The following is a 22,681-nucleotide window of genomic DNA, read 5'->3' as shown; positions in this document are numbered from 1 at the left end:
CCAGCACCCGCCTCATCCACACGCCACTGGTACCATGGGATCTGTGGCCCCCACTTTCCCTCCCTCTGACTTCCCCTGTATCTGAAGTCCACCATTAGATAGGGATTCTTTTGTCTTCAGAGTTTAAAGCTTGCTTTCAAAATTGCAATTTCTCTGGCAGGGATAGATCTTAAGAGTGAAGCTGCCAGCTCCTTTCTCCTAGATGGGAGAAATGGTAGAAGCAGACACTGACTTGGTTTGGTTTTTTGGGTGGGGAGCAGGAAAGGGGGAGGAAGAGAAAAAAGCTAAGGGATAAGGACAACTGGGAGCGGAAGAAAAGAAGCAGGGTCGTAGCCGTCCCAACCACACTCCCAGTTGTATGGGACAGGGTCTCCTAGCTTGTCTGGAATGTGTCAAATTTCAATCCACCTGAAAATCAGGGAAGAAAAACAAAAACAAAAAAGCGTCTAACCAGCCAAAATTGGTACCCAAAGATCCATATACCAATCTTTTCTTCACAGGAGAAACCCTTGGACTTTCAGTTTTACACTCGGCCCCAGAGAGCTTGGTTACCCAGTTTCCAAATCTGAAGCAGGAAATGAGAACAGGAGAAGGGTCCTCACAGGACGACTCCTTTTCCCAACCCAGCAGCAGCGTGACAGCAGACAGCAAGGGAAGGAGAGGACAGTGAAGACAAGATAACGAGAAAGATTTCAGAACCACAGTCTGGGCCATGTGGTGTAGGGGGAAGAGTCCTCATTCCCCTGGTCCCTGATGTCCCAGCAAGATAAGTGACATTCAGACATTCAAATGACCCTTTGTCATCAGAAAAGGTGAAACTGTGCTCAGTATCTGCTCTGAGGAGGCTTCAACTTGTATAATCCATTCAGGAAGATTCCCTCGAAATTGTGAAAGAAAAAAAGTAAGCATGCTTGTAGTGGTATATTCTCAACTATCTGGAAAATTCTGCTATTGGCCCGAATACCCACTGTCTGGAAGCCCACAGAGTTTCTCAGAAAAATCTTGAGGGACTCATTTTTCTTTAAACCCAGATGACAAGAAACCCAGCTGGCCTGCCTGTATGTTGCTGCCTTGACAGTGGACAACCCAGAAAACGGTTTTCTTCAGGCTTTCGAAGGAAGGTGCTCACCCTCTCCCACCACCAGTGCCAGGGAGCAGGCAAGCTCAGGGCAGGTGTTAGAGTTACCTCTCGCCTCCGTGGGTGACTTCCTTGGCCAGACGGATCTCCTGTTCGCCCGCAAAGAAGAGGCTGACCGACCTGGAGCAGGCGTAGGGGGAGGAGCCACACTGGGGGTCGTTGTGCACCTGGTTGGGGGGGGGAGTTAGAGGTCACCATGCAGGGTTCCTGCCAAAGGCCTGGCCCTGAGCTTCTGTTCTGAGCCCAGAGACACCCTGCGAAGCTCCCACTTAATGCAATCACCTGCCCTCCGTGTGCCAAGCACCAAGAGCTGCGGTGATCCATATCTCCCAGAGGAGGCGACTGATACCCAGAGAGGTGAAGTGATGAAGGTCGGTCACACACACACACACACACACACACACACACACACACACACACACGCAACCAGGATTCCATCCCAGGACTGAAGGCTAAATTTCAGGGCTCTTTCCAAGACATTGTGCTATCTCCTTATTTCTGAGTTTTTCATTTTTGTAACCCAGATTTTCCCCTCAGATTCAAAGCCAAGGTAAGCACTCACACCTTCTGACACAGAACACAGACACAGACACACACACACACACACACACACACCCCTCATAGATTCACTGGGCACTCTCATGCACACACTATAAACACACACTCCTACCATGACCATGGCAGGCTAGGGGGACGGTCTAGTCCTTCCCTGCACACCCAGCCACACATGTCACTCCCGTGCTGCCTGTCATGTGCCTGTCTCCTCTGCCCCCTCCTCAGGCAGAACCTTCACTTCAAAGCCAGAAGACCCAAGAGAAGGGGGAGAACTGAGGCTCCCAGGGCTTAGGAAAAATCTTCAATGTTTCTCTTCCCAGTGTAGAAACCCTTCCACTAGATTACCTTAAATGTACTGGAGCAGGCTGGAGTCAGGTCAGCTGAAAGTGGGGCCTATGAAAGCCACCCCAGGGTCTAATTAAATTTTTCAGACTTTAGATCATGACTCACAGTAAGAAATATAAATATATACATATATAAATAAAACAAAAATGTTACAAAATAGTATTTACCCCTGTTAATGTGTAATTCATCCACATTATATTTTCCATTCTCTTTAGTTTTCTTTCTTTCTATCTTTCTTTCTTTCTTTTTTCTTTCTTTCTTTCTTTCTTTCTTCCAGGGAGGGGGATGCTGGTTATAACTCATTAAGTTTATTTCATAATCCATGAATGCATGGCACCCCATTAGTCTAAGTAATTATAACATATCCATCATGAAATGACCATCATGAGAAACCCCAGTGTGTGATATGCCAAGGTAGAGAGGACAGAGTTGGTCAGCCCATCCAGGGTATGGTACCTTGGCGGCCCCTTGACAGGTCTATGCCTGAGACAGAGGGGTATACCTGCCGGCAGAGGGATGACAGTGAGCACCAGGACCTCTCCAAACTCCCAAGCCCCTGGCACTAGCTCAGTGTTAACCAAGGTACCCCTAGCAGAGCTGGCTCCCCAAGTGGACTTTTCTCCAGATGGAGGTGTACTGACCTCCATTCAGCACCCAAGGTAAGCATGGAAATCAGATCTACCTGACAGTGAGTCTCACACATGTGTTCATAGACAGGACAGAGTTTTACTGAGCACTAATCTGGGTTCTGGGAACACCAAATGAAAAGACATTGGTCCTGCCTAGAAAGCTTCTATCCAGTAGAAAAGACCAACCTGGAAACAGACCTTTGTAAGAGAAAGGCATGGACCATGCAACAATATAGAACTTTGGTTACACAGAGAGGAGCCCCTGAGCCAGGTTAGGAGGTCAGTGCATCCAGGAGGGCTTCTTAGAAGAGAGAAACCTGAACTGAGTCATCCAGGATCTCTACCATTTCCTCAGAGGCATGATGTTCTTTGTTATCTCAGGTCCTTAGCACCCAAATTCCCTTTACCTAGAATGTTCTTACCTCATCCCTGTGACCCTTCACTTGGCTAACTCCAATTCATTCTTCAGATCTCAACTTCAATGTCACTTCCTCCGGGAAGTCTTCCCTGATCATTATCCTTCCCAATAAACAAGGTTAGGTTTCCACCACATGCTCTTCTAACATTTGGCATTTCTCCTCTGAAGTTCTCAGTTACTCTTGAAATGATTCATTCAACTTGATGTCTGTTTTGAGTTCCACGAGGACAGAGACCACATCTGTATTATTGTCCACAAGGCCACTACCAAGTTTTGTGCCAGGAAGAGTACAGGTAGGTGCTTAACACTTAATGCCGAGTGACTAAATCAATGACTGGCCAGGGGCAACCAGGAGTAAGTGGGTGAGAGAGAACTGAGGAGCCCCAGCTCCTTCCAGGTGTTGGCTCTCTAACTATGACAATCAGAGCCCTGGCCAGCACAACCTTCAGAGCCCCATGGAACCTTTCTAGATTGGCAGGGTAAAGAAGGCCTCACCTGGATGGAGAAGGTCTGCCCTTCAGGCTCATGGCGCCCCACCAGGGTGTAGCTGCCCTTCCCGGAGAGGTAGTAGTAGAGACCATCAAAAGTCTCCACATGGTGCTGTCCCCATGCCCGGCAGATGCTGTCCCGCTCAGGGCCAGCATTGTACACTGTGCCAGAGAAGAGAGAACCTGTCCGTGCAGCTGCAGTGGGCCTCAGGCCAGAGGCTAGCAGGGCCAGCCCCCACCTCTCCCAGCCCGGGACCCCCAGGCCTCAGGCCCCCAAGCTTTCCCTGTACCCGTGGCCCATCCCAGGGCTGGGACAGAGTTCAGACCCACCCATCTGACAGCGTGGTCCTGTGGCATTGAAGCGTCTACAGTCACAGAAGGCTGGGTACACACACTCTCCCCCGTTGAAACAGGAGAACAAGTCTGCAGGGGAGACACAGAAGGCACCCCCCCATTAAGCCAAGCTGGGCAGAACCCTGGGATACAGCACCTCCCTCATGCCAGGCACCTGACCCGGCCCTCCCAGAGCTGCATGGCACTCAGATCCCCACCACAGGTGGGCTCAGCCTTCCTCAGTAGCTAGCCCTTAATGGTGGCACCAGTTGCTTGCCTCAGATCTGGCTGCCTGGCTCCCTCCCTGACACGCAGGAGGCATGGGGTCTCAGAGTACCTGTCCTCAGTGTGAGTCAAGTGACCCCAGGTCATCCCCACCTGGGCCTTCAGCTCCCTTTGCTTAAAGTTCCTGGCCGCCACGCAAGGCAGACTGAGTATGGAGCATGCACGGTGAGCAGGGAGACTACCCAGAGATCTTCAAGGACCATTCTTCCTCACTGTTCCTTAAGCTCAGGGGAAGACACCTAAGCATGACCCAGGGAGTGGGGAAATACCTCACATTGAGAAGATGGTAGACAGAAAGGCCACAAAGCACAGAGAACAATAAGACAGAGGGGAGCAGAGTGTGGTGAGGAAAGGAGCCAGGATGCAAGAGAAAGGGCGAGAAAGAGAAAGAAACAGGGTGAAGTGGAGAGAGGAAACAACCACTAAACAAGGAAGCCCAATCTCACTGGCATCAGACAGCATGAGAGGGAAAAGCCACAGGGCCATGGTCATATGAACAGGACACTGAAGAGGAAGCTCTCCTCAGCCAGGAAGGAGAAAGCAAAATAGAGTTGGGAGGCCAGGGTTGGGAAAGGTGGAAAGGAACCCCTTGCAGGGCAAAGAGGACATAAGAGGCCCTGAGGAGAGCCTGGTTTGGCCTCACAGCTTCTCTGTGGGCCAGGGCCCTCCCACAGGCCACAGGGAGGGGGTCACTTACAAGATGGAGCACATTTGGCCCGATGGAGCCGCCTTTCCCAGGAAGACATGGCCAAGGAGTCCAGGACTTCAGTCTCCTTTTAAAGACAAGGAAGAGAACTCAGTCAGGGAGGGATTTTCCTAAACATCATGGCCCTTCCTGTCCATCACCTGGAGGAGGGAGGCCCCCAGCCACTCCACTTCCCCAGGCCCACCTCTGAGAGGTCTGGGAGAATTCTCAGGCCTGCCCTAGGGGAGTGAAAGTGGTTTTTACCCTCCAAAGTGGCATCTTGGCGGCCTGAACATATTCCCTCCCCTCCATGCTTCAATAACCCCCCAGCCTCCCCTCTCTTCTTCCCTCCCTAGTACATTTTTGAGTCCCCCACAGCCCAACACAAAAACCCCTTATCTGGAGAACAAATATGTTTCCTCCCCACCACAGAATCCACACGAACAGGCCTAGGAAACAAAGGCAGCCCCTTGCCCCAAGGCAGAAGAACATCTCACCCCATCTTCCACCCCAACCTTCCTCACAGGTCACCACCCATGGTCCTCAGAACTCATCTCCAAGCCAGGACTCTCCCTGACACCATAAATCTGAGAAGGACACGTGCAAAGTTAGCTGAGAAATCTATCTTCCAGGCCAGAAATCCCAACACGTGGTCTCTCCAGATATAAACCACCTGAAATTAGAACTATCCTGAACATCAGGTGTGTCCAGTCACCACACAGCTAGCTGATTTGGATACCTGGGACCCTAGTCTGAGGTGGCTCATATCACCTGGCTCTGGGGTCTGGGCATGACAAGCTCCTCCCCTCTCAGAGCCCCAGCCTCCCTGTTTCTATAGATTACCACTGTGAACGGGACAAAGTCCCAGCCCTCAGGGAGTTCATGTCCTTGTTCACAGGGCCAACAAGGCACCAAGCACACTGTGGGTATCTGTCTCACGTGTCTTCCTCTCTCACTGTCATCTCTACATCCTCGGGCAGAATCCCCAGCCTCTGGCCACAGACTTAGAACACGGAGAAGATTCAGAACCCTTTGTCCCTAGAGCCCAGCTCAGGTCTTTGTCCCTCCTTGGTGGGCCCAGTCTCTCCGCCTCATCCCTGGGTACTCACCACCTCCCTTTTCACTGTCCTGCTGACCCCTAGGAGGTCACTGGCCCCTCCTGGGCCTTGTCCCACTTTGGCGTCTGGTTCCTGGGTCCTCCCCAGCTCTCCTTACCCTGCACACCCAGCCTGAGCCCCAGGAGTCAGGCTTCCTATCCTTATCGTAATCGATCTCACAGGGCCTCAGAGAACATGGGAAAAACGATCGCCTTGCATACCACAGGCCCCAAAGAGCTCTTAATGAAACCTAGTCTTTTTGTCTCTCCACTCCTCGCCCCCACCTCAGATGTGGCTTCTGAGATTGGTGTTAATGAGGGCAAGATAGCGCTACAGAATCAAGGCCATTTTCTGGAGAAATTTTTAAATCCTGCCCAAATGATTCATCTTCAGTATAGATCAGAAGTTTCTAGTCATTTCGATGCCAAGAACCTCTCTGATAATCAAGCAAATCTATTGACCCAATCCTAGAAAAATGTGTAGAAATACATGAGACACAAGATGACAAAAGACATCGATTATATTGCAATATAGTTATGAAAATATTTTATAAAAATGTGTGATTTGGTACTATTTGTCCTAGTTTATTACTACATTAAACAGCAAGATCTAACAATGGGTCTTATCATGGCCAGAGTTTTGAGGTAGTGAGTATAAAGGAGATCTGGAAATACCAACAAGTGTAAGGTGATATGACAATATCTGTGATTTCTCCTGGTGACAGTCACAGACACTGCTGCTGCTATATTGTGGTTTGTAGCCTACAGGCATAATTAAAGGGAATGCTAAATTTCAGTGAAATTGAGGTTCCTATAAATAACAATGCATTTTTCCCCCATCCTGCTCTATTCGATCAGTTCTCTGGAGAATGGCCGTGCTCTGTAGGAATATGGCAGCCCTGAAATGAAGGTTGCTTAGCTGCTGGTCTGGGATCCCCACCCTTACCGATGAGGTAAGTCCAGGCAGAAGCCCTTGAAGGATCCCCAGGTTCACTTTCTGGCTAATGACTTCATTCCCCCACACCCACTCCAGTGGGTTTAAAGGAAGGCCATTCCAGCCCCTTATTTGCTCTAAGGAGAAATGTGAGAAACCTACTGGTGTTGTCTGTTCCAGATGCTTCCCCAAGGAGAAGGGCGGGAGGCCTACCCTGGAATCCAGCAAGGAAGGAATCCTGCCAGGGGGATGAGGTGCTTGGCTGAGGGTCATTTTCCCCACCAAAACAAAGGGATTCCTAGAGTCCTGGGGGGCCTTTATGTTGTGGGGCAACAGGCTGGCTCCACCAGTAGACCTTGTTTCACCTGCTTCCTAGGGGCCCCAACAGGTTACCCACCTACCTTGATATCATCATATATAAAAAGAATAACAGGGCGCTTGGGTGACTCAGTGAGTTAAGCATCCAACTCTTGATTTTGGCTCAGGTCATGATTCCAGTGTTGTGAGATGGAGCCCCGCAGTGGGCTACCTGCTTCTCTCCCTCTCCCTCTGCCCCTCCCAACCTTCTCTCTCAAATAAAATAAATAAATAAATCTTAAAACAACGTCAACAACAACAAAAAAACCATTTTCTTTCAACTCAAACTGCATCCGACTGTGATTCTAAAACTTGGGACCTGAAAAAATGTTCAAACGAGAAATCAAAAGCCTAGATTATCTACCACTTACAGAATAAACAAGTTCTCCTCCTGCCTTCAGGGTCTTCCTACCTATTTCCAAAGGGGAGGTATTGGGGGCACACTGTTTTCTATTATAAATGATACTCCCCAAACTGCTGGCACAAGGAGATGCCCAGAGCAGATCCCTAGGGCCAAGGTGTATGAGTTGAGGTTCAAGGTGCTCTGGGAGATCTGGCTGTGGGGTGGGCTGGATTTGTAACGTGTCTGCCATCGTAGAAAAGACGCATGCAGGACAGGATTGGAAAGAGAGCCTAAGTCACCTGATCCAGAGACCAAAAAAAATTATCTCTCCTCTCAAAGCACCCTTGCTGGAGCCCTGGTCAAGGTATGGAATAGGGCCTCTTATGGGGTTTTGTACCTCCCCAGACCAGGCAGGGACAAGAGAACTCCACCTTCATACTTTCACCCCAGGGCACGGGAGAGTCTGCTATGTCCTGATTGCATCGTAGTGCCCTCCTCCCCAAATAAAACACAACGAAAACAAAAACAAACTGAACTGACCACAGGGTCCCAAGAGATTAGTGAAGTGGGAATACAAGTGTCCCGTGAATTTGCATACTTCGGACATAGTCTGGGAACACTGTTCCCTTTCAAGTAACTGCAGAGACAACCTTTCTGCAACCTACAGACCTCCCAGCCAGCCCCAGTCCCAGACAGAAATAAACCCCTCCCCGTGTAAGCCCCCCTTCCAGGCCTCCTCTCACCTGGCTTCCCATCACTGTTGTTGTATCCTCCGTGGCAAGGGTCACCTCCTGATGTCTGTGGCTAGATAAGAAACAAGCCTAATGTTGGGGAGGGGATAGGAATGCGACATGCCTCCCCACCACCCCAAGGGCACCCCACCCTCAGCGCTATAACCCTGGGGTCATCCACACCAGGAATAAAGGTGGGAGGCCTGGGTGGGGCAGCCACAGGCTTGCACCTGCTCACCTGGGCTTCTGGGCCGGCTCCGGTCGCTGCAGCTGGCCATCACCCTGGGCTGTGGGTGCTGCACCTGGGGACGATTGTGCTCCACTCAAGCCAGGCCTCCCTTTGTTGGGTCTCCCACCACCTGTCCCCCACCTGCCAGGAAACCTCTTCTTCATCCCCCCATTCTCTCTCCTTACAGACTTCAATGCGTTCTCCCCGTCTCTGGCCACCTCTCCAACAGGGGTCTCCCTCTTTCCTCTTACTCTCTGTGCCCCAGTTCTCTCTAGCTCCCCACCTGGGGTCTCTTCCATCCTGCCTAGCTTGGGACCCATTCTGCCCACACACCCCCAACCGGCTGTCGCTGGCCTCTTTTTCCTTCTGTGCCCCCTCCAACCCTCCCCTTGGCTGTCGCCCTGACCGACCTCCCTCGAACCTCTTTTTCCTCCCTTTCTAGAACCTGCTGAAGCCCGTTCCCCTGAACATTCCCCCGACCCCCGCCTCCCCTAGTCCACACCCCTCTCACCGAGAGACTGCACCGGCAGGGACTGGCTCTCCAGCTCGCCCCCCGCCAGCCAGACGCAGGCCAGAAGCAGGCAGAGCGCCGGCATGGGGGCGCCAGGGACCAGGGACCCCATGGGGTGCAGGGAAACTGGGAAGCCTGAGCGCAGGGCGGGGGGGGGGGGGTGCCCAGTGCCTGTCCTTGCGAAGGCAGGGTCACATCTCCACTCCGCGGCCACGGTCCCTTTCGCTCTCTCGCCCGAGGGTTCCCTTGGCCCCTCCTCCCAGGCGCTTGGCTCCTCCCCGAGCTAGAGTGACAGGATGGCTCAGCTCATTACCATAACTTAGGCGCCAGCCTTTGCCCTTTTGCCCCTCTTGTCCTGTGGCTGATCCTCCCCAGAGGGGTCTAGATTCAGATCACTGGGCCCTAATACCCTGGGGGAGCAAGTGCAGCCCCCAACATCCTTTACTCCTCAAAGATCCCCAACTTAGAAGCCTGGGTCTTGGCAGGCCCTTCCACCACACGCCCCAGACACTTGTTAGAGTGAGTCCGGTCTTCCACTCTCCTTTCACAGATGCCCTGGGACATGCCACTCAGTGGTCAATGACACAACCAAGGCTCAAGGCTGCAGAATTCTGGCCTGTGCTCCCACCACTCAACCACTACAGCTTCCAGGGCCCCAAGGCCCTCCCTACTCTACCCCCACTCCCATCCCCCGTTCTGAACACCTCTAGTGAATGGATTGTGACTTAGTCCTCTGTATGCCCAGCACTAGTTCAGGCCCCAGCTCAGAAAGCCTTGACTGAAACAGAAGTGCGTCACACTCCCAGATTACTGCTCCCCTCATGACCAGACTTTAACCACAACAGCAGCAGCAACAACAAAATGGAAAACAGCGACAAAACCAACCAACCAACAAAAACCACTTTAATTTTGTGAACAAGATACACTCCCTGTCCAGGAAGAATATTTTAATGCTGGAACTGTGGGCTTGGGAGCCTGGAGAACCTGTGAAGCATTCTCTGGGGCACTTAAGTGTGGGAATGCCAACCGGATGCAAGCCTTGCAGATAATTATGATGATGAAGATCATGATGGTAGTAGTGGCCCCAGGAGACCCCTAGGCAGGGATATAGACTTGGGAAGCATTCATTCATTCGTCCATTCAACAAATTTGTTGAGCATCTATTTCTTACCACACAGTGTTCTGGGAATATAGTAGTAAATAAAGCACACTTCCCTCCCACACAGTATTTGAAGCCATAGGCATAGATGAGAGGAAGAGGAGGGAGTCAAGGATGGAACCCTGGTCAGGGAATAGATGAAGGCAGGGGAAGCTTGAAAAAGAACATTCATAGGAGAGGAGAGCAAGGCCTCGGTGCCATCCTCAAAACCAAGAAGGGAAGCATTTAAAGAAGGAGAGAGTCTATGGGAGTGCTGCTCATGGAAAAAGATTGAGGTGGCTAGTGGACTGCATTTCCCTTGTAAGCCCATTTGCCACTCTGCTGGATTCTAACTATGAAATAACAGCCATATGACTTAGTTAAGAGATGTAGAGAATCAACAAAGTAAGCTGGAGGGGAATATATTTTGAGTATTTTCCTGGACCTTTGAAAATCCCGCAAGTCTTCTCCTTTTATCTTGGACTTAACTAGTTAATACTAAGGTGAGAACATGGGTAATATTTGAAGTTCCTCTCCAGGAAGGTTTTACATCCTAAACTAGGCAATAATTTAGTCCCAGTAAAAATAAGTCTTTGGCAAGCTTTAGGTATTGGGGATAAGATGAAAAGGGGAGGGGGTCTGTAGGTGTCCCTGAAGTTACAGTTGTAAGTGTCCCTGAAGTTACACTATTTTGGGTTGCTGACCATCTCCCTGTCCCCTGCTCCCTGACCTGTTGTAAACAGGTCAGGCCCCCACCCTGGGTTAACTCCAGGTACTAGCTAGCTCCATGATTAAAGATCTCATTCTCTCCCACTCACATCTGTTTTTATCACCTCTCTCCTGACCCCACTCTTCCTTCCCTCTCAGTCTGTCCCAGGCTTGGTTCATCATTGTCTTTGCACTCCAGCACTAGACCTAGGAGTTGAACAAACTTTGGTTGAATTGAATCAAATGAACCAGATGGGGTCTCGGCCCTGGGTAAAGTCAGCAGTAAACCAGGATGTCCTTGCCAGGCCCTTCCATGCCTCAGTGAGAGAGAGTGTGTGTGTGTGTTTGGAGTGGGTTTGGGCTAGAGAGGTGGGAGGGGAAATCCGCTCAGGAGAGGCACTGCCTGGCCCTCCCTGGTTCAGGCCTCTGTGAGGGGCTTAAGACCCAGCCTCCAAGGAATTCACAGATCAAAGATTTCTTCTGACCGGGAATAAGCCCATGGTGAAGGTCATTATAGAAAGGACTCCGAGGTGAGATGCCTGGCAGGGGGTGAAAACCTCCGGAGCGCGCAAATGGGCCTCTATTTGCATATCCACACATTATCCCTACCTACCCTTCTGACATTCTCGGGACCTTCTCAAAAAAGTATTCTGACCGCCACAAAAAGTCTCAAACTCCAGCCGACGCCTCCCGAGATCCTCTCCCTCCGCAGCTTGTATTTGGGGATCATTCCAAGGGGAGCGCTGGCCTGAAGTCCGATCACCGCCACCGCCACCACATACACACACTGCAGGCCCTTTGCTCCGCGGCGGTCGGTGGGAGGCGACAAGCTTCAGGACAGGTGTCTCGGGCTTCCCAGCCGCCCCGCCCAGGCTTCGCCCCGACTGCGCTCAGGCCCCGCCCCCACAGCTCCCGGGGCCGGCGGATCTCCCGTGAGGCTCCTGCTGGCTTGGAGCGACCCGGCATCCGAAGGAGCGAGCTGTGTAGCGACTCGATCTGTGCAGCGGCTCGATCTGGCGCAGCCATGGACCGGAAGGTGGCTCGAGAATTCCGGCACAAGGTCAGAGCTGCTAGGGACCCCTAAAGCGTTCAAGACCCCGGAGTCCTGGCAGGGTGGTGGGGGATGGACACACCCGGCGCCATCCCTCCCTTTTCCAGTGTGGCCTTAGGGCTGTGGAACCCGAGAGTTGTTTGGTTTCCAGCAGGGATCCCAGTAAAATAAGAGAAGGGGCACTAGGACTCTAGATGTAGGGACCCATAAATGGATCTTCAGACAGTGTCCTTTCTCCTTCCGCCTTGCAGGGTGGGGACTTTTCTGGGGTTGAAATTCCTTCCAGACTTGACCTGAGACAGGACGCTTCTCGGGACTTGTTCCATAATGGGCAGAACCCAGCTCCTAGTGCCCCAAGCTGAGGGCTGTTGGAGCATACAGAGAGGGTATGGGGCAGTGTCTGAGAGGTGGGGATTGGTGGAAAGGGAAACTGTTTCTCTCTGTCCTCTCAAAAAAAAAAAAAAAAAAGAGTTAGAAAGCACTTTAGGGAGCCCCCTCCCCGCTTCCGGGCATTTCTTAGGGCCTGAGAAGCAGCTGAGGAACAGGTGCTGACCAGGGGGCAGAGGGAGGAAGGGAGGAAGTACGTAAGGAAAGTCAGCCAGATCCTTCAGGCAGTGCCACATCTCCCCTTGTGCGTCCCAAAAAGGCACGTCAAGGATGGTCCAGGATTCTCAGATGTCCTCCCTGAAAGCTACAGGATTTCACCCAGGGCATTTCCAGAACTGTTTCCAGAGCTGTGCAGGAGCTGCTGAGGCCCTGAGGCCAGAGAGGACCATTGGAGGTGACTCAGTGGACCTCCCCACCAGGACTCAGGATGCTTCAGAGCCCAAGGATGAAGCCAGGGGTGTCCAGAGCTACCCACAGGCCCTGCCTCAGGGACAGGTGACTGTGCATCCTGACACCCTCACATTGCCCACAGGGGCAGTGTCTTTAGACCAAACCGAACCTCTTCTGAGGCCTGAGCGGGTAGAGCTCAGGTAGGCAAGGTCAGGGTGCTTAGCCCTTCTCTCACCACAGAGAGGCCCAGGGGAGCCAGAGTAGCCAGCCAATGTGGGGGCACCAGAGCTAAGGGCCAGGGGCCAATCATTCATTTAATAAATGTATTCTGAATGCCCACTCTGTGCCAGACCTGTCTGTGCCCTCAAATTGCTGGCTGGGCAGGTGGGCAGCAGACCTCACACTAACAATGACCCATGACTGGGTGCTGAGTGTTGGGGTCAAGGTTTGGTAGGGTAGAAAGGGGGAAACTCATAACAGCAGAGGCCTCCTAAAAAAGAGGACTTGGGTATTCTAAGAGTAAGAGATAGCTGGAAGTTCAGCAGGAGATTGGGGGCTGGTGAATATCAAGGGAAGTATAAGACTGTCTAGCAGTGTGTCCTGTTGCACGGGGATGGGAGGAGAGAAATTTCAGCTGCTGAGGACATTTGGTGAGTGTAAATTTCAGGCAACCCACTTTGAAGGAACACTACCTCCCGTCCCCACCCCCAAGACTCAGGTTTGAATTTCAGTTTCCTGCCCCTGGGCAGAAAGTAACATCCAGTCCTCTTTGGCCTTTTTCCTATAGGTACCAGTCTTTGCCTCTTTTTCGAGAATTACCTCTGGGGTTCCTGGTGTCTGACTGCGCCCTGGAGTTAGCCTCTGTTTCTCTTCTCCAGGCCCTGCAGGCTCCAACGGGCCTCAGGCCTCTGTGTTTCCACTACCCTGCTCTTCCTCGTCACAAGAGTCATTACCTATTAATGCCCCTGTGTGTGCAGGCGGGGCAGACACCAGGCTGGGGCCCCAGATTGGACTTTGTGCCCTGCTGCTTCCCAGACAGCAGCAGCCTTGCCCTCCCAGGGTGGAGATCATCCAGCAATGCGGGAGAGAAGACAAAGCTGTAGAGGATACAGATGGGGGCGCACAGCTCTACTGGGTGAAATTTACAGCTCCTGTCTGTTGCTTCCTAGCTGTCCCTTGCTTAGTGTTGTGGAGCACATTTACCCGTGGGGAATGGTTTGTAACCTAAATCTTTAGTTGTTGGAGATGGCATGACAAGTGGCATATTGTCATGGAACATGCTATGTGGCCTTGAGCAAGTTATTCACCTCTCTGAGCCTCAGTTCTTTAATTTGTTAAATGAGGATAACAGTAATATTTAGCTAGTAAGGTTCTTGTGAGTGTTGGATGAAAGCTACATGCGTGTGGGGAGTTTAAATAGACCCTGGCATTTAGTGAGTTTTCAACAAATGTCCGTTGTTGTTGTCTATTACCTGTTAGTTATAGGTAGAACTGGGGTCAAATCTCAGCTCGGCCACTCACTGCCAGTGAGACCTTGGGCAAGTCATTGAATCTCTCTGAGCTCTCCTTTTCTCAGCTGTGAGATGAGGTTCAGAGTGCTTACCTCACTTTACCATTAGGACTAAATAGGAATTCAAGGATTGGCTGCTCTGGACACATAGTAACCATCTGGTCCACAGTCACCTGCAGATACCTGCAGAGTATCCTGGGGGAGGAGCCAGGAGGCTCCAGGCTGGTGAGTAGACTCTGTTCCTCTGGGCTTATGCAGTTTTTCAAGGACATCGGCAACACTGGCCTGCTCTTCCCAGCAGCAGCCTTGGGCCAGAATACCAAGGAGCAGGGAGGGGAGCATCAAAGATTCAGCCTTTTCCCTGAAGAACCAGATTTTCAAAAGAAGGCTCTCCCCCTCGGCTCACTGCACCCGCCCGTTGCAGGAACTTGGTTACTCATTTGCTCAAAGGAGTTTTTATTGCCTGGTCAGCAAGCATGCATTTATGGATATCTGTAGTGTACCCTGCCCAAGGCCAGGCACCTGGGTGGGGAAGAGGGGATATGTAGGGAGGTCAGAAAGAGCCCCTGCCTTCCAGTTTTGTGATCATGTGTGCATGCGTGTAATAGACATTGACTGGGCTGCTATTACATGCCCAACAGTACTGTAACCATTGAATAATAAAACAAAGTCCCTAGCTCCTTAGTGGAGGAGACAGACAGTTAACAAGTAAGCCGATACAAGTATCATAGAATGCCAAGTAGTGACAAATGTTATGGAAAAAAAAAAGACGGGGGGGTGAGAGGATAGAGAGAAACCACATGGTAGTCAGGAAGGTCTCTCCGAGGAGGTGATATTTGAACACACATTCAGAAAGAAGTAAGGGAAGGAGCCATGCAGATATATAGGGAAGAACATTCCAAGAAGAGGGAACAATGAGTACAAAGGCCCTGCTTTAGGAACAGCAGATAGGATGGTGTTTCTGAGAGGAAATACGGATTGAAGAGTAATGGACGTTGGACGAGAGTGGGGTCGGGGCCTTGAAGGCCTTGGTCAGGACTTTGGGTTCTCAGAGTGATGGGAACCAGCAGGGGAGTGACCTGACGGCTTTACATTTAAAAGGGATTGTTCCAGGTGCTGGTAGAGCAGACTGAGGGGACCCAGAGCAGAAGGGCAGAAGGGGGACCGCAGATAGGAGGCTGCTGCAGCAGCCCAGGCCAGGGGTGGAGACTAGGACTAGCATGAGTAGCGGTCAGACCAGGAACACAAGAAAAGGTAGATCTGACGGGCTCTGCTGATGGGTGGCTTTGGGTATGGAGAGAGAGGCATCAAGAGGGAGTCTACATTTGGGGAGGAGCAGATTGGTGGGGACAGGAGGGGAAGCGGCAGAGCTCCATCTTGAATGTTTTAAGTTTGAGATGCCTGTTCAGCCATTAAGTAGATAGGTGACTAAGAAGCCAGTAGCTGTGGGAGCCTGAAGATGGTAGGGAGAGGTCGATGCTGGAGCCTCAGTGAGTCCTTGAGGAGTAAATGGTAGTTCAGTCCCAAGACTGATGAGGTCACTTAGGGATGCAGTGCTGATGAAGAGAAGGTCTAGGACAGAGCCAGAACAGCCCAACCTTTAGAGGAGAGAAGGAGGAGAAGGAGCAGCAAGTGAGGTAGGAGAGGCAGGTATGCTCAGCTGTGCTAAGCACTGGGTCAAATGCCACGAACTAGCTAGCGGGACACAAGCGTCTTGAAAAGACGAAGAATAATAAAACAAGAATCAAATATACCCAGTACTACTCGGGATCATGCTTTGAAGGCCTGGGAGGAAGTGTGGCTGGATCCATTCATCCCACCAGCATTTATGGAGGGGCCCCGTTCTGCCAGCTACTGAGAATACACTCAGCATTCTCACTCACTCATTTAGTTAAATAAAACTAAACAAACACTGAGAACTTAATTTGCCAGGCACTGTGCCAAGCATTTAATGATTATTAATTCAATGAATGATAAAAAAAAAAAGAAAAACAATGGTTAATCCCTCAGAGAAGGATGAATTCCTAAGAAACAGGTACTTTTAGCCCCATTTTACAGATGAGGAAAATGAGGCACAGAGAAGTGCAGACCCAGGTGGGGAAGGGGCTTGTTGGCCTCCCCCTGCTCCCTCCTCCCAGGCCTGGGTCTGGACCACACCAGATGAGTGGGGAGACAGTAGAGTAAAGAGAGAATGTACAACACAGCTTGGCGCGTGCCACAGCAGAGGTGGGAACAAAGTGGTGTCACGGGCACGGAGAATGACAGGACAGGCGTTGTGGGGGAGCATGAGGGAAAGCTAGACCAAGGGGAGCTGATGTTTGAGGTGTCTGGAAGGTGAAGGAAGAGCTCACAGAGAGGAAATGATGCTGGCCGCCCCCCACCCACCACCACCACTAAGAGCCACAGGAGCCAATAGGGTGTAGAACAGGGCCTGGGGGTCACAGCAGGAGGCCAGGTTCTCCTGAAGCGGGGGAGGGCAGAACAGGGGAGAACCTTGGCTGCAGAGAAAAGCTCAGACCTGCATGTAAGGTGATCCAGCAGAGAGCCAGCTGGGGAGTCAGAGCCCCATTTCCTTTCTCCTCAGGCTCTCTCACCACTGGCTGGGTGTCAGAGGGCAGGGGGCCCATGCAGAGCCTCCTAGGATACAGGGCAGCACGGAGAAGGCTGCAGAGTGGGTCTGGGGGCACAAAGGAAGAGATGCAGCCCACATTTCCGAGCCCTTGAAATCTTGGAGCCCTGGGCACTGGAGAGGTACTTCGTATATATTCACGTATTTAATCCCCGGAACAGCCTGAGGAGGGCAGATGTTCCTCGATAGGAACAACATTATTTAATTTGCTCTTGCTGTCTTTCTCGATCCCTGGGTGCACATGTGGAGTTGTATTTGCAGGAGCTGAATGTGGTTTGCTCTCCCCCCAACCCGTGCAGCTGTCCTGAAGGGCCAGTCCATATGGAGGAATGCTGGGACATGAGGCTGGAAAGGGCCCAAGGCTAAACCCAGCATTTGCCTCAAGTGCCCCAAACAAGGGGCCTGAACCCCCACTCCCCCCACCATACAGACTGAGAGCAGACGGGCCCATCAAGCATCAACCAGAGAAGGCTGCCTTAGGACAGAGGGGACCAGACACAAGGTGGGTGGGGAAGGAGGGATGGAGATTATCGATAAAGTCTTTGTAGGTGGTGGGCTCCTTTAGGGTTTCTGCGCCCATATCAGGAGAGATTCAAGAAAAGGAAAGACTTTTTTTTTTTAAAGATTTTATTTATTTACTGAGAGATTGTGCGAGAGAGAAAAGAGAGTGCGTGCATGCACAAACGGGGGTGGTGGGGGTGGGGTGCAGAATGACTGGGGGCTCCATCCCAGGATCCCAGGATTGTAACCTGAGCCAAAGGCAGATGCTTAAACCAACTGAGCCACCCAGGGGCCCCGAAAAGGAAAAGCTTTTAAAATCTAATTAGAAAAAGAAGACATAGTGTCTTGCACACAGTAGTTGCTCAATAAACGTGTATTAGACAAATGCATACAAAAAGTTGTATCTGGTAAGTGGATACCCTGTGGTGGTTAGAAAAAAGGCAGAGGTTTTGGAGCCTGTGGGCATGAGTTGGAGTCTCGGCTCTGCTGCTTCCTCAGGCCGGTCTTTCCTCATCAGTCTGGTGTGGTGATGATATCCATGCACATCAGAGGGTGGTTAGAAGGTTAAAGAGAATTCACATCAAGTTCCTCAGACACAGCTGGCAGTCAGTAAGTAAGAGGATGGCCTGAACAAGCGAACAAGGAGTAGTCCGAGAATTGGCTTCAGGAACCCCCTGCTCTAGGGCACTTTGTGCCATTCTCCTGATACGTGCGTTCAGGGTAAAGCACCCAGCACACAGTAGGTCTTCGACCGCACCGTGCCGTGCAGAGGCGCACAGTGCCCACTGGTGCCTGCCCGATGAGGAACACACTCCAGTTGCTCTAGTCCAGAGCCTTCCTTCTATCCTCTTGGCTCAGTCCTGGCTCACCACCTTCCTGGCACTCCTCCGCACACGTCTGCCACATCTTCCTGGTTCTGTCCCTCTTAGCTCTGTTCCAGTGGTCCCAGAAGAATGGGTCACAGACTTGGGCAAGACCACCATGTCTTGTCACAGCTGAACGCTGCCTTCATTTAAGGGGAGTCCGAGCCCTGTCTTGGAGAGTCTTTCCTGACTGTGTGCTGCTCAGGGCCTCCTCACCCCCCTCCCAGCCTCAGGCCCTTCTCACCCTCTTTCTCAGACGTGGGTTAAAGAGAGAGCCAAGACTACAGCATGTAGAGATTCACACTGTACCGCCCCAGGGGGTGGAATTTGGGGCTTTGGCCCACCAGTTCCCCTGGGATCGAGGTGCTAATGAAACAGCTCCTGACCCCGACCTTTGAGTCCTAGCCATTGACGTCAGCAAACGTGAAATGATGTAACTTGACTCTCCCCCTGGGGGGGGGGGGAGCGGGGGACTGAAGGGGCCTGGAGAGGTGAAGGAGTGGCCAGGAGGCTAACTAGTGGACAGAAGTCGGGGCCAAGGCAGCCTAGACCAGGCCAGGCCAGGGTGGATTGGCCCCTAACACTGGAGGCACGGGAGACGGTCGGGGACTTCTGGTGGGTGGCATGTGCTATCTAAGTGAATGGACCAAATCCTTTCTAAAGGCAGTTATCCGGCACTATAGCCACCATCAGGTAAGACAGTGGGCTTCTTCCAGACGGGGTTGCTGACCCTGGCATGTCCACTCTAGATCCTGGAGACATGGCCACGAGGGTGAGCAGGGACACTGCTGTCATGGGGGTGCGTCACTGCCATAGGGAGGGGCAGCTGTGTGCATATGAAGGTGTGTGCCCCGAGGGATGAGGGTCAGCCTGGCCTCATCCAGATGTGTGGAGTCACTCTCGTGGCCCCATCGGGGTGATCTGCATGTGGCTGATGGGGTCAGAGGGCCAGCCCTCCTCTTGTAGCCCCAGCCCTAGGATGCTGGGGAGTGGCAGTGGCCTCCCTCTCCCTGGGGTCTGCTGTGGGCATGCTGGGCCTAGGACTAGAACTCTGCCCTTGGGTTTTCTAGGTGGATTTCCTGATTGAAAATGATGCGGAGAAGGACTATCTTTATGACGTGCTACGGATGTATCACCAGTAAGTGGGGGGGTCCTGCTCCTGTGGACCCCCTGGGAACCTGTCTATAGAGGGCTCGGTTGTTCTGAGAGAGGGAAACCTCCCCTTCCCATTCAGGGAAGCTCTGGGAGGGAGGCGGATGGATGCTCCATGCTCCTGGGAATCGAACGGACACATCCTTCACTTGCCTCAGCAAATATTCACTCCAATACTCAGCAGGTGGCTCTTTGCTTGGAGCTGAGGGTACACCAGGGAACAAGTCAGCCTGGCCGCTGCCCTCAGGTTGCTCGTAATCCAATGGGGGAGGCTGTCAAGAGAGGTTCAATAGAATATGATTGCTGAGATGGAACCATAAATGCCAGAGGGCCCCAGCCACACGTCTGTTGTGTCTGTTGTCATTCACCTGCTTCTTTATTCATTCAGCACACATTCTAAGCTCCTTCCACTTGCTGGGCACCATGCGGAATCTGGAAATGAATAAGATCTATGTTCTTTCTTACAGTAACTCGTGGCCTAGTGGGGGGAGTATACAGACTCTATAAACACAAAGAACTCTAATGGGAGTTGCAGGAAGATAACTGCTAAGGTGAAGTAAAAGCCAGATGGGAAGAAAGGAGTCTTGCTTCTAATCATGGGGGGGGGGGGTGGACCAAGACGGCGTGAGCTAGGTTTTGAAGGCTAAGAAGGGTGTCAACTGGTGGAAATATCAGAGGACATTCCAGGTGGAGGGATCAGTTATGAGTACAAGTGCAGAGACACGAAAGCACAGGGGGCAAATGGGAAATGACAGGTAATCTGGGGGAGCAGAACTCAAGGCACACAGGACCAGCCACGGGCCCGGAGCAGCTCTGTAGAGACAGGTCATGGATGCCCTGAGCCTGCTGAGGAGAAAGGGTGGTGGCCTCCAGGCCATGGAGAGCCATTGAAGGGTTTTGAGAAGGAGAGTGACTTACACTTAGAAAATATGAGACGAACATGACCAGGTTGATGGCAGCTGGAGAAGGGCAGGCCAGAGATGCTGAGGGTCTGAACGGGGCGAGGAGGAGTCATATGAGAGATACTATGAGGGCAGACTTGACAGAGCTTAGCTGTGGAGCAGAAGTGGGGTCATCAGCATCTCCTATGAAGTTTCCTGGCTGGAGAGATCCTGGGCTTCAGAAGTAGGCATAGCTGAGTTTGAATCCTGGTTCTGTAGGAATGGGTTAACAATCCCTACCTCACTAGTTTCCCTGTGACATTTATTGGGAAACAATGAGGCTCTTATGAAGCACCTGGCCCAGAGTTAGGGCCTCTGGGCTTTTCAGGAGCATTCTTTCCATTTCCAGGGCCTGGACCCAGTGGGTGGGGACCCAGCCTGGGACTGCTGCCTCTGGAAACCCTTGGGTGTCAGAGGCCATGGCCATGGGTGGAGCTCCAGGTGTTCCCGGTGTCTCTGCAGAACCATGGATGTGGCCGTGCTCGTGGGGGACCTGAAGCTGGTCATCAATGAACCTAGCCGCCTGCCACTGTTTGACGCCATCAGGCCCCTAATCCCTCTGAAACACCAGGTGGAGTACGACCAGCTGACACCCCGGCGCTCCAGGTACAGAGGGCGCTGCCAGGCTGGAGGAAGGGGTGGGAAAGGTCACCTGGGTTGAACGGGGTCACTCACTCATGAGTGGGTCAGTGGCGGCAGTCAGGCTGGCACTGGGCCCTCACTGACTTCTCCTGCGGCAGGAAGTTGAAGGAGGTGCGCCTGGACCGTCTGCACCCCGAAGGCCTCGGCCTCAGCGTTCGTGGGGGCCTCGAGTTCGGCTGCGGGCTCTTCATCTCCCACCTCATCAAAGGCGGTCAGGCAGACAGTGTCGGGCTCCAGGTGAGCGAGCAGAATCCAGTGGAATGGGGGGTCAGGGCCTCAGGCTTCCTGTCTCCCCACAGAACGTGGTCACCTTGCCTTTCTGGGACTTTGGGGGAGGAAGAGGCTGGCACATCCTGACAGATTTTCCTCAGGCCCATAGACATCAGTCTGCAGGCAATTGCCTATCTTCTTCAGTCACCCTGGGAGCCTGGCTGCTGCATTTAACATCCCCTCCCCTACTTCCCAAAGGAGGAGTGTAGTTACATCCTGGCACCTGGAGCTTTGGACAGGTAGCCTTTAACTGGAAGGGAAAAAGAATTCCCAGTGTAGTGTGGTGCTTGAGAACTTAGATCCCCAGAGTCAGACTTTCCTGGCTTTGCTGTTCATGAGCTATGGGACTGTGACGAAATGACTAAACCCCATGCCTCAGTTTCCTCATCTGTAAAATGGGGGTAATGATAACACTCCCTACCTCATCAGGTTATCATGAAGAATAAGTGAATTCATACTATAAAGTACTTACAGAAGTGCCCAGTATACAGTGCTATGTGTTTGTTAAGTAAGCAGAGAGGGAAATTAAATAAACACCTATACTGTGCCGGGCGACATGCTCACTACCGGTTCTCACTATATCGTCTCCATCTTAGGGAGTTAATAGAGCCTCAGAGACTTGACTAGAGCTGGAGCCAATAAGTGGTAGAGTCAGGATCTGAACCCAAGTCTCCTGACTGCCAAGCCCAGGGATCTTTCTTGAGCACCCTAGGTGCCTCTCCCTTCAGGTCCCACACCTCCATGTCTGAGCAGAGATGGGCCAACCTCCAGATCTCGCTCCTGCTGGAGCCCAGAGCTGTGTTCTTGTATGTCCAGATAGAAGAAGCCCTCCCAGCCCCTCCCAGAGCTGCCAGCATGTTTGTTATCAGGCTGCCAAGAGAGGGGCTTCAGGGGGCTTGAAGCCTGGTTCAGACCCCATGGAGGGGGAGGTGGGAAGTGGGAGCTGACAGACATCGCTTTGTTCTAAATCCCTGTCTCACGGCTCGCCAGTAGCAGCTGAAATTTCAGCCACTTCATTACCCCTCTCCTGTGGGGCACATTTTCCAGCCCAGAAACACAGCCAGAGAAAAGACATAATGAGCTCCTCTCTTGGCATCGCCTGAGGCCCTCTTGTTTTTCCAGGGCGAGCTCTCCTGCTAGGACAAGCGTTTCTCAATGATGCCTCCATGACTAGGGACATCAGGGCATTTTTGCCGTCCCACCTGTTTCTCAGGCTTATAAATTATCTTCTCTTTCTTGGGCTGACGGGCTCATCTGTCCTTTGTGCCCCTGTCCCTCAGATCGTCATTTCATTGTGGCCTTTGCACAAAGGGCCTTTTGCAGGACTCCCTGCTGGAGCGAGAGCGAGAGGAAAGCTGATAGTGTAGCCTGAGCCAGGGGCTGTGTGGGAATCATTCTCACTGGGGTCCCCAACAGGTTCCC

The 22,681-nt window shown here is 52.1% G+C and overlaps 2 protein-coding genes across 4 annotated transcripts in view; one reads left to right on the top strand and one right to left on the bottom strand.

Annotated features, from left to right (window-relative positions):
• The window catches only part of OTOG (otogelin), a 77,603-nt gene extending 68,306 nt beyond the window's left edge, over positions 1-9,297 (bottom strand). Inside the window, 7 exon segments of the mRNA XM_047693323.1 lie at positions 1,187-1,305; positions 3,581-3,735; positions 3,904-3,996; positions 4,889-4,964; positions 8,350-8,410; positions 8,576-8,639; positions 9,078-9,297. Of these exon segments, the coding sequence (XP_047549279.1) occupies positions 1,187-1,305; positions 3,581-3,735; positions 3,904-3,996; positions 4,889-4,964; positions 8,350-8,410; positions 8,576-8,639; positions 9,078-9,189 (680 nt within the window). The 5' untranslated portion in view covers positions 9,190-9,297.
• Positions 9,298-11,835: 2,538 nt separating this feature from the next.
• Positions 11,836-22,681, top strand: part of USH1C (USH1 protein network component harmonin) — a 45,790-nt gene continuing 34,944 nt past the window's right edge. For all 3 annotated transcript variants that reach the window (XM_047690454.1, XM_047690452.1, XM_047690455.1), the window contains exons 1-4: positions 11,836-11,983; positions 19,325-19,392; positions 20,810-20,953; positions 21,088-21,226. In XM_047690454.1, the coding sequence (XP_047546410.1) occupies positions 11,948-11,983; positions 19,325-19,392; positions 20,810-20,953; positions 21,088-21,226 (387 nt within the window). In that variant the 5' untranslated portion in view covers positions 11,836-11,947. The remainder of the gene's footprint in view (positions 11,984-19,324; positions 19,393-20,809; positions 20,954-21,087; positions 21,227-22,681) is intronic.

Source organism: Lutra lutra, chromosome 10 (genome assembly GCF_902655055.1).
Source record: "Lutra lutra chromosome 10, mLutLut1.2, whole genome shotgun sequence".
NCBI classification, from domain to species: domain Eukaryota; kingdom Metazoa; phylum Chordata; class Mammalia; order Carnivora; family Mustelidae; genus Lutra; species Lutra lutra.
This window is presented reverse-complemented; position numbering and strand designations above follow the sequence as displayed.